General features: G+C 38.3%; 1 protein-coding gene across 1 annotated transcript in view; it reads right to left on the bottom strand.

The window, feature by feature from the left end:
• Window positions 1–324: 324 nt before the first annotated feature.
• The window catches only part of LOC106665325 (epididymal secretory protein E1), a 38,366-nt gene continuing 26,928 nt past the window's right edge, over window positions 325–11,762 (bottom strand). The window contains exon 4 of the mRNA XM_024226927.1: window positions 325–597. Coding sequence (XP_024082695.1) covers window positions 508–597 — 90 coding nt within the window. The 3' untranslated portion in view covers window positions 325–507. The remainder of the gene's footprint in view (window positions 598–11,762) is intronic.

Raw genomic sequence — 11,762 nt, 5'->3', positions numbered from 1 at the left:
GTTGTTTAAATGGGATTCGAGGATAAGGTAATAATGAGTGGGTGGGAAAGTTTAGATGTAGGCTTATAGAAAATACTTGGGTGCCATTCCTATCAAAAGCCTGAGCCACATTCAGGAACGCACCCAAGCAGTACTCGTTTCTTCTCCAAGTGGACAAAATGTCAATTACTCTGAAGCTTTGCTAATTGATATCGATTAAACTTGTAATTGTGTTTAAAAAAATGATCATGGCGACATAATGTTACAATAGAGAAAAACAAAACTTGTTGATGCTTTGAAAAAAGGGAAAAACAGGTGATAGGAATAAATTTCACTATGAAAATGAAACATAACAAAAATGTAAATATATTTTTCACTTCACATAATATGGCTACAGTTAAAAATTTTCTTTACATACTGCCCTCTGCTTTACAAATATGTTTTTACAGGGAATACTTCATACAGAAAAGGCTGAACATTTATTTTGTTTGGAATTACTTATTTAATTTAGAGTTACATAATGCAAGGTTAATCTGTGATTTGAATTGGTACATTAAAACAGCCGACTGGTGTAGAAGATCGTCCTTCTGATAACTGCCAGTGCACGGAAGTTTTAATCTGCAAAAAAAAATCATTGAAATTTTACTATATGCCATTATGAAATTTGTCTGGTTAAAATACACAAAATCACATGTATCTTTTAATAACTAACCTATCTCTAACCTTAACACTAAACTTACCTAACCGAAATCCTACTTTACCTAATCTAATCCATCTTTTCATAACTTGTATAAATCGAAATGTAAAATTAGGACAATTTCTTTAATTTGTAAGCAAGTGGAATTAAATTTGAGATTTCTCCTTGAAGTAGGTATGTTTGGCCATTTCCAACCTATCCTTGCCGTTTTGGTTTTGACAGATTTGGGCAGTTCATTATTTTTAGTGGTGGGTTTATGCGTTATTTTTAACACAACTCTAGATTTTGTCCAGTTATATTTTTGCTTGGATTCATTCTAAGAAAGAGGATCATATCATTGATTTGTTATTTATATGCTTTGGGCTTATTGTCTTGCAAATCCTCCTCCGGCCAATCTATGTGTTCATCATCCAAACATGTTTTGTCACTCATGATATTGTTAGGTTATGTTTTCCTAGGTTTTGGAGGTTTTGGATTCATTCAATATTTTGGATGACATTTGTAGATGCTAATGCTTTTAGGGCTGTCTGTCGTTCTTACAAGGATTTTTTAAAAAGATTTTTATGGCACAATCATCCTAAATCATACTCACTGTACTATTTCATAATGAAAAAAGTAATGATATCTAAAGATGAAACTGTAAGACTTGTGTAAATTTATTGATACAAGATGTTTGTAGAATTATTATATTGGGTTGTCCGGAAAATAATGCAGGATTTTAAGTTTTCATTAAAAAAAATCTATATAAAATATTCTGTTTACGTTTACAGGATTACTCATTTGTATGAATGTCAACACTTATTAATCCTCTTCCAAATGATATTGTTTGTTTACCTCTGTAGCATTCCGCTACTTGGAAATAATTCAGTCATCCTTATAATGTCAAAGCGAGAATTTCGTACGATTTTCTTTTACGAGTTTAAACTCGGCCGAAGCGGAGCCCAAACGGCTAGAAACATTAACCAAGTCTGGGGCGAGGGTTGTGTTAATGAGTGCACTGTGCAAAGGTGGTTTAAAAAATTTCGGGAGGGAGATTTCAGCCTTGAAGATGAAGAAGGTCGTGGAAGGCCTTCCTCTCTTAATGATGATGTTCTGCGATCAGTGGTGGAAGAAAACCCCAAAACAACTGTTCGAGAACTTGCAGAGCAACTCAAAGTCAGTAAAACGACCGTCGCTGACCACCTCAAGGCGATTGGAAAAGTGAAAAAACTCGAAAATTGGGTTCCACACTCATTAAACGATCGCCAAAAAAATCAGCGCTTTGATGTTTGTGCATCACTTCTTTGTCGAAACAAAAATGACCCATTTCTGGCCAGAATTGTTACATGTGACGAAAAGTGGATTCTCTACGATAACACTAGACGTTCTGGACAGTGGCTCGACAAAGGAGAAGCTCCAAAGCCCCCAACTCATCAAAAAAAGGTAATGGTTACGGTATGGTGGGCTTCATTTGGTTTAATACACTACAGCTTCTTAAATCCTGGCGAAACCATCAATGCTGAATCATACTGTAACCAAATTAATACCATGCATCAGAAATTGGCAGTAATGAAGCCCTCTTTGGTCAATCGGAAAGGGCCCATTTTGTTGCATGACAACGCTCGACCACATGTGTCACGTGTAACGTCACAAAAATTATTGGAGCTTGGCTATGAAACTTTGCCTCACCCACCCTACTCTCCGGACCTCTCGCCTACTGACTACCATTTTTTTAGACACCTGGACCACTACTTACAACACATAATATTCAAAAATCAAACGGAACTGGAAAATGCATTTATTGACTTTATCAATTCTAAAAATTCTGAATTCTACTCAGACGGAATTAATAAGTTACCAACACGTTGGGGAAATTATTTTGATTAAAGAACATTGCTTTAAAGTAACTAGTTTCTTTTTTTTTGTTTAATACCAAAATCCTGCATTATTTTCCGGACAACCCAATAATTATAGTCATAGTTATAACAGCAATAATAAATCTTTCACTCCTTCTAAAATAGCTGATATTGTAGTGCTAGCAGATTTTTTTGTGTTTTCTATTTAACTCTAAATTAAAGTTTAAAGTTGCTTAAGTAAAAACAGCTTGTAAGATTAGTGTCCAAGGGTGAAGTAGTTAGATTTAATCGTGTCTTTTTGTTTTTTGTTTGAGATCTACGAAGTGTTGGACCTGTAATTCGACCGTTTTCAAACAAGCTCATTGATGAAGGTGGCAGAATAGGTACCAGACCTGGACGATCGGCATTAGCTGTACAACTAAGAAGAATAGTTTCAAGAAATTAGACGATTTTCATAATCTACGAATATGAAATAAATTTGTTTTGCAATTATTGAATTTGAATATTTTTGTTAGATTTCAGTAGAGCATAATAGATCGGCATAATAAGCCAAGTTAGACTTTATATACTACTAAGATTATCTAAAGACCTTTTATTATATTGTCTTATTGATTAAGTTCAATTTAAAAATACCGTGGCCAATTTTTGAAATTATTCTGTGGAATATAATCCAAAAAATTTCATGTATATTCTGTAAATAAGCGGTGAATATACTTTTATACCAACAGATAACATGCTTATTCTGGATGAATCGATCACAGCCGAGCCGAGTGCCGGGCCCTGAGGTTATTTTCATTGAGCCTACTTCTTACAGTCCTGGAGGACATCGGAACATTTCGGACTTGTCTTAACAGATTTCTTATCTCATTTCCCATAATGATGAAATGATCCCCGGATGAATCTACCGTCTCTCTCGTCTGCACACCTAGGACGATCCTGTCCTGGCCTTCTAGTGTGAAGCTTCCTATTGTAGAGTGATTTACACTCCGTCTCCTGACGACTTCGCCTTGGCTGTATCTTTTCTCTTTAATGTTATGACCCTGACACTGTCATACTCACTCAAATGCCTGACTGGAGCCATTGAAAAAGGTTTAAGAATATGAATAATATCAAATGAAATCAACGAAGGAAAAAGACTAACTGAAAGCGATTTTTAGGCGTGTAGAATGGAAGGGCACAATACTACTTTTTGTGCACATGGGATTAATCAGTACAAAAGTAACCAAAGGAAGTAAACAAAGCATTATTTGCTGTTTATTTTGACTATGATAGCTCCTGATTATTTGTAACTAATGTGGAAAGATAATGGATTTAATTTTAAACTAAATAAATTGAGTTGTGCGTTAAATTTGTCCATCAGTGTATTTCGAGAAGTAGAATCAGACAAATGATTGCATTAATTTTATACTTTTTTTGGGGGAGGGGGCAGTTAAGGGACTTTTTCTCTATTGCAACCTAATAGGTCTATATTTTGGAACCCCTATGATTAAGACCGTACAGTGGAAAGTGCTTTCCCACAAAACTAAGCACTTTGCGCATTTCTCGTGATGAGAATCGCCTTACCAAAGTGGCTGTTTCGTGAATGAGGAATTGTCTCATATTCATAAAGGATATGTACCGATGCCTTTGGCTAAGATGTATATAGCGTCATCGCGCGGGAGGACCTGGCTCTTCAATAAGCACGAATTCAGGGGGAGATAAAAGAGTGGTACCAATCAAGAAATGGGCAGAGCTTAAACAGTCCCAAACGTCGAGCGAAAGGGCGCATAAGGATCTGCTATTCAGTATTGCCTCGATTTTGCAGAAGATAGTGGAATATTCCTCGTAAATTTGAGTCTTATCACCTATGAGACGATAAAAGAGCCATACTGACTTTACGACTTCCTCCCAAAAGACCTCCAAAATGAGGAGTACCACGAGGATTAAAATGCTATTGTACTTCTTTGGAAACGGTATGAAAGAAAATTGGCTCTCGATTTTGGCCGATGGTCGACGTACAAAGACCTATAGGTAGCCTTTGGAAATCTTGGTGTTGCCTCCTTAACGCACTAAGGTTACTCGGCTGACCGGAAGATCACCCATTAATGGAGTTAAGAGTTTCACACGAAATTTGTGGCATGTCAAACACTTTGAATCCGGTTTTGAACAAGGCTCCTCAAGCATATTATCCCAAAACGGTGAATGAGAGATTGCATAGCCAGTGGACCGGAATGAGGAGACAAATAGAGATAATAGTCGCACAAAAGGGATGAAATGTTGGCCTTTTTCGGAAGGATAATGGGATGCTTAGCGAGATAAGGGAGAAGCGAGTTTTTTTAAACGCCCGCCCACCCTGAGGACTCTATTTTCATCCAGAAAGGGGCCGAAAGAAATAAGACTTATTAGATTTACCCTTGCTAACTAAATCGAGTTCAGATTTAAAATGATGGTATTGTGTTATTTTAACACAAACGGTGGGAGATTTTCTCAGTTCAACAACCGACAAATGATCCTTAAGTCATAAACCGCAAAATTTACATAAAGGCTTTCTCCATTAGAAAACCGAGAAAACTTGACAGTGCTTTAAAATAAATCGTGGTTGCATAGTTTTAACGCAAGCGGGTTGACGTTTTTCATTTCAGCCAAGGGTATCACAGTGTATGGCTTACGCAAAGAGGAGAAGTTGGCAGAAATGATGATCCTTCGAGCCAAAGAGGGTGAAGTACGAAAGTACCAGGGGTAAGTCCACGGGAAGCACAGTCCGCCGGGTTTTCCTCCGAAGCAACGAGACTACATTCCGAACGCACTGTGGTTTCCAATATCTCCAACCCGGTTGGCGACAAATGTTTTCAACTGATGAAGTGGCGTTGACTAACAGGACAGGGAAATTTGAGAGTCTGCATAAACATGTCGAAATATTATACGAATATCAGTGAGGGTATAGTTTTAACAAGCCTAGAAAGCAAAAGTGCTTCGCACAGTTCCAGGCGAGGAACCGAAAGCGTTTTCAAGGGCGCTACCTTGCTTTTTGAGAAAAGATACGTGAGGTCTGTTAGCTGTCTGAAATTGTAGAAAAATTGTGGCTGCATATCTTGTTTTAGACGCATCGCAAAATTCAATGAGGCGACATCCCTGTAAAAGAAAACCAAAGAAGTTAAAAAGGCGGGATTGAATGATCGTTACGGGGCTATTTTCGAAACTCAAACCCACCCTTTTTAAGAAGAGTGATAAACTGATCCCTTAATTCCAGCGTTTTGGTTTGGTTGGGTGACGTCATCGATATTATAAGTCGTCCTATTAACAGTGTTGGACGCCAAGGGATAATCGTTACCTTTGTCGGCTACTAATTGCCCTATCACTCATTGGGCAAGGTAAGCGGAAGAGGTCTATCTTATATGAGGGTACCGAGCTCGTAATCAACCACTGGTTGGTTTGGATTGAGCCGCCAAAAAATATATATTTCCGACCAGTGTGGTTTAACAATATCTGGCTGTCCATTATTTTGATGCCTCCGCAACTGCAACGGCATGTTAACAAAAGGCGATCAGAAAATCGGCTAAATCATTTTGAAGTTTTGGACCGCTTAAGAGACATTCATTAAGCGTATAACCGTAGGCATCATGAGGAGATGCATTAAAAACCACGCGAATTTTATTGGTCGAAGATATGCCATTCAGTACGCAGTGGTGGGGCATTAAGAAGATGGAAAAGGAGCGATTTTCATGTTTTAAATGTAAATATTCTGACATAATATCGTGGTAGGGTTGGCGTAAGCTGGTTGTTGAGAGAGAGTTCAAAAGTTTAAAACATTTCTCCCGATTAGCTTAAAGAGGAGAAAATGGCAAAGAGACGATGTTGCTAATACGATCGCGATAAAGTGTGTTACAGAAATATTCTTGCACAATAAGTCGTGAGGGTTTTGAGGCTTAGGTATCTCGACCTTTTTGATTTCCAAAACTTTGCGTAAATTACTATCAGAGGTGTTGCCAACAGTGCACGTGGATGCCCGATGGATTGTTTGATTTTCCCCAACAATTTTACCAAATATAATCCACCGGAATACTGTTTTCATTGCGCAGGGCTCACCGAGTAAGATAGCAACGTCTTTCTGCAAAATAGCAGAAATCTATTCACCCCTGTAAGGATACCAACGCGCCCCGGCGCTTGAAAATTTTCGTCGGTTAGGGGAAGATGGGGGAATTTTCGAGAGGTGTCGAAGGATAGCGGTGATGAGCGGTGATGTCGGATGAGGTTAGAGGGGTGGGAATCGAACCCACGGGTCTAGAGCCGATGGATAGGGGGGGATAGGGGATAGGGATAAAAAAGGCGGCCACAAGGCTTACAGCACCTCGACCTGAATAGATCTATTGTGCTCCCCTGTTATTTATAACTCACTGGCCAGCTTTAGGTTATTAACCAGCCTCTACAGCTTTGCCAGCTGCTCCTTTGTGTAGAATCTTGCTTGTGGTTTTTCTTGCCCTAGTTGCAAGAACATGCACCTACATAGACCTTCACAGAAACATAAAATGAGTGCTGCGGTCTCCTTCTCTTTCTGGGCAGTATCTGCACAGTGTTTCTTCTTTCTGTACTCCTATCCGGTGCATGTGTTTTCTTAAGGGGCAGTGCCCTGTCAGGAGTCCAACCAGAAAGTTGGTTCGGTTGCGGTTGCCTTCCAGTATTTCCTTTGTAAGTTTTGTGGATGGCTCTTCTATGAATCTCTTCGCGTGCCTCATACCTATGGTATTGTTCCACCAGGTTTTGGACTCATAAAGGATCCATTTTAAGATGTATCCTCTTTTGTGGCAGGCCGCTAAGCCGCAGTAGGGTTCTGGACCCAGAGAGTCCATGTTGGACCCTGTTTTTGGCCAACATGTCAACCTTTTCGTTGCCTCTATGCTCCGAATGTCTAGGGGCCGATGCCAGGGTCAGGTGGTTAGTGTCACTGACTTCCGTCAGGGCCTCCATTCAGTTCCAAACACTCTTTGCCTTCGCCTCGTATGAGGCTAGGACCCTAAGTGCTGCTTGGCTGTCAGAAAAAATGGTTATCTTCCGGGAATGTATTCCTAGCCTTTTTATTTCTCTGGCGCATTATTCAATCGCTATGATGTCAGATTGTAAAACTGTATCATATTTATCTAGGTTTACCGTCAGTTCGGTCGTGGGGTTCATCGCGAAGACTCCAGCTCCCGTACCCTTGTCGGTCATGGAGCTAGAGCCGATAGTCTGTCACGCTACAATACGAAATCTCCCAACTCAGGTAGCTGCAAGGCAAATAGCACGTTGTTATTATGAATTGTAATGAAGTTTTGTAGAAATGAATTGGAAGGCAGCTTTGCGGAAGAAAATGTAAAATTTGATTCACAAAAAGGGAAGAAAGCAGTCGTTTGTTTTGATAGCGTTCTGTAAGAGCTTTATTTGCACAAGGGTACAAAAGAGAAGAAATTTGGAAAGTACTAACTATGGAGCGTGCTTCGCCTTTTAATCACGAGAGCAAGTAATGAAATTTCTCAATCGCACTGAGGGGCTTCGTTATTATAGAACAAAGAGTCAAAAAGTCCAATAAAATGTGTCTATCTCACCTATTTCCTCAAAGAAATACGGGATGTATACTTTTTGTAAATGTTTAGTATGCTGAGCAGAAAGTTTAGAAGTAGTGGATGTACAGGATAATTGTGCATACCTGTATCGAATTTTCATAAGGATATCATCACATTGAAATTGCATATTGTTTACATCGAGCCTGAGAAAGGTTGACAAAGGAGAATTTAACTTTAAAATTTCCTCTTGTCTGTCTTGTCTTCTTGAACTTTAAAATATCTTGCCTGTAAAATATCTCTGTCTTGAACTGCCATGCCGTCAAGCTGTTTTCCAAGTAATCAAGCTTGTCGTGAATGGGTTTTTGCGAGACAAAATTCTCTGCATTTATACCCTAGAATTTAGTGTTTGTGTGCCGCAGTCGGGCAATTATGTCGTCCCGCTTCCCCTTTGACAAATTCAATTGAGAATTTGCTGCTTTTCGGTTATTTTAGGTGTACTTGTGACCATTATGGAGGAGGATACGGACTCTAGGATAGAAAGAACGGGAGATATTGGCAAATTTATAAATAATAAACAATAAATCGGTAAAATAAGGGGAAATAATTACAATTAAGCATTTTATCAATATTTTAAATTTATGGAGATGTTATTCTCACTGTAATTAATGAAATTTGTTTTATTATTAATTTAAAGAAATAATACGGAAAATCGTTCTATTCAGAGAGTGCGAATTGAAGAAAGGATAAGGACGTGAGACAAAGGAGATAAGAGGGATTATACGGAAGATAATCCTCACAGGTTTCAACTACAGCTCGCGATTGAAATCTAATTCAATTAAATTTATTAATTTTATGAGATTATCCGTCTCGGAGGACCATGTTGAGCAGACTCCCTTTTTTCTCAAAGAAAAATTAATAAAATAAAAAATATAAAAAATAGACGAAAGAAAGGAATTCGCGATGAACTAAAATAATGTGGTAAAATAAAAAATAACGAGGGGGTTGTACAAAAAAATCATCACTATATCTGCCACTATCAGTCCTAGATTGCTGCCCATAGCTATGCCGAATATTGGAACTACATGGCAATATCTAGAAAAACGGAAAAACAACATATCTATGGCTGTAAAACACCAAAAACCAAACCCACAGCATTGGCCACACACCATTTTGAAAAACAACACACCTATGATTTCGACAAAATAAAAATACTAAACACTGAAAAAAAACAAATACAAACGCAACTTTCTAGAAATAGTTTACATTATCAGATACACACACAGCATTAAATACAGAACAGATACATGCAAATTCAGCCGTAGTACGCCAACATCATAAAGCAAATAAATCATTAAACTTTATTTTTATATTTCCCTTTCCTTCGTTATCGTCCATAATAATTAACTTCCTTTCCAATATCAAATAAACTCCGAATCACAAATCCAATCCAGAAAATCCCCATTCTAGACTTCCTTTGAGTCAAATAAAACCGCCTATAATCAAAGAAAATTTCCCAGATTTACCGCGTTCCCCACCCTGTCACAATTATATAAAAAAAACATAAATTCATTTCATTTCACAACAATTTAACACGAAACTAACATGACACCACAAGAAAAGCACCACACTTTATATGAGTAAAACGCTTGGTTCAAAATTTATGTTGTTTACATCTGTATTTTTTAATTATTTTTTTCCTATCAACGTATGTTTTGCAATTCACCCAGGTTCTGAAGAAGAATGCAAATAAAGGAAGAAATTTCGGGGAAAAAAGAGAAGAAAAAAGGTGTTTTTCTAAAATACTTCATTCCTGGCCGCTCCTCTCGACTTAAAATTAAATATAAAAATAAAGGATTCTTTTTCTTAATTTGAGAATAAAAAAATGTATTCTTATCTAAAATACAAGAGAATATGAAAATGATTTGGATTTGGATTTATACAGGCTCAAATCCGCACATGTATATACATAAACTGCTCAAAAATGAATAGGGATATTGCCAATTTTGTAGTATTAAATTTTCCTAGCTTTTTTATTTTATTTTAATTACAAATTGCATGAAAATTTATTAGAAATTATTATGTTTTTACTGAAGGAAAATTTAATTAAGAGATTTTGAAAAATAAGAAAATAAAATGTTTTAATTCCACAATGTCGTTTATAGGGTACAATAATTTTTTCAAACAATTAATCCTGTGTACAATGTTCTCTGTTAGCTAAAACCTCTGTGCACCTGTAGGCATACTGTTAATAAGGCGGTCACGAATTTCGTAAGGAATTTCACTCCATAGATGTTGCAACTCTGCACTCAGTTGTTGCAGGTCATCTGGCTGCGGATGTGGATCGAAAAGCCTTCTCTGCAACGCAGCCCCCATGGGCTCAATGGGATTGAGGTCTGCAGACAATGGGGGAAGGAGCAAATGGGAAATTACCAGGTTTTCTAAACATTGATGAACAACTCTGCCTCTATGAGGTCTGACATTGTCATCCAGAAATCGAAAATCCCTGCCAATGAGATCCCTGGTTTGAGCGATGAATTCCACGATAATTTCTCGGACATAACGGACTGCGGTGAGGTTGCCTTCAACAGTATAGAGTCCAGTTCGTCCTCCAGGATAAGTCCCAGCCCAGACCATTACACCGTTTCCTCCAAACTGCACTGAAAGGAGCATGGACTAGGGCATTGTACGCATCCCCGTTCTCGGTAGACCCTTCGGCGCCTGCTATCACTATACAAACAGGAACGCGACGCATCAGTCAACATAACAACAATCCAATTGGTGTTCTCTTCTAGATGCTCACTGCACCCTATTCTCCTTAGTTGCTGGTGGCGGGCTGTTGCTGCAAGTCGTTTCAAAGGGGCATACGATGTGAGGCCAGCTTCCCACAAACGATTACGAAACGTTTCTGTTGATAAAAGCCTTTCCAAAGCATCTTGAACTTCATTTAGGAGATCTGGTGGCACAATGGAAAGAGTCCCATCTTGCAGCAGTGACAATATTTCTGTCCTCCCTTAGCGTCGTAATGCGCTGAGATCCACTTCCAGTCTCTCGGAATGGGGCTAAAGCCCGGGAGCCCCCGCTCTGAGAAGGGCCAACTTCGTCAGCGATATTCACTTGCTGGGAACTTCGCGATGACTCATAATCACAATACTATTGCAGACTTTTGGTTCAAGATGATGTCTTTCCACGGTTAAAGAGAATAGAACTGGATTAAAATGGAGAAAAGACGAGAAAAGGTGTTTGTTTACAAAATGAATAATCTTCATGCTTTTACTATTCTTAAGTAAATCAGTTATTAAAAATGAGGATTAACTTTTGTTTGTTTTTGGTTTGTATTTTCTATTTCGTTTTATCCAACTAACAAGAATGTATCGGTTAATTTACTACTAAGAATTCGGCCTAGTTAAACACCACTGAACATGGTGAAACGCTTCTGCGCCAAAACCAGGGAGAATAGGCAGACCGGGATTATTAGGGACAACCAAACCAGGTTCATTACCTCGTAGATCTCAAAACTATATATTTTATATATTAAAACGTTCTCGACACAGACATTTTAAAATTTATTCAAATTTTCAGTCCGTGCAAAGAGGTTATGTGTTAACAGTTGATAGGAGTCAGTCCAGCCAGCGGCCGCACACACACACACATACACAAAAAAAAGATTCGAATGGACCACCAAGGAAGACAATAGACCGAAACACTCACGTTCAAACAATACGCATCCGCGTCCTT

This window comes from Cimex lectularius, unplaced genomic scaffold (genome assembly GCF_000648675.2).
Source record: "Cimex lectularius strain Harlan isolate CLEC.00 unplaced genomic scaffold, Clec_2.1 scaffold9, whole genome shotgun sequence".
Classification (NCBI taxonomy): Eukaryota; Metazoa; Arthropoda; class Insecta; order Hemiptera; family Cimicidae; genus Cimex; species Cimex lectularius.
The sequence above is the reverse complement of the archived record's forward strand: the minus strand, read 5'-3'. Positions and strand labels throughout refer to the sequence as shown.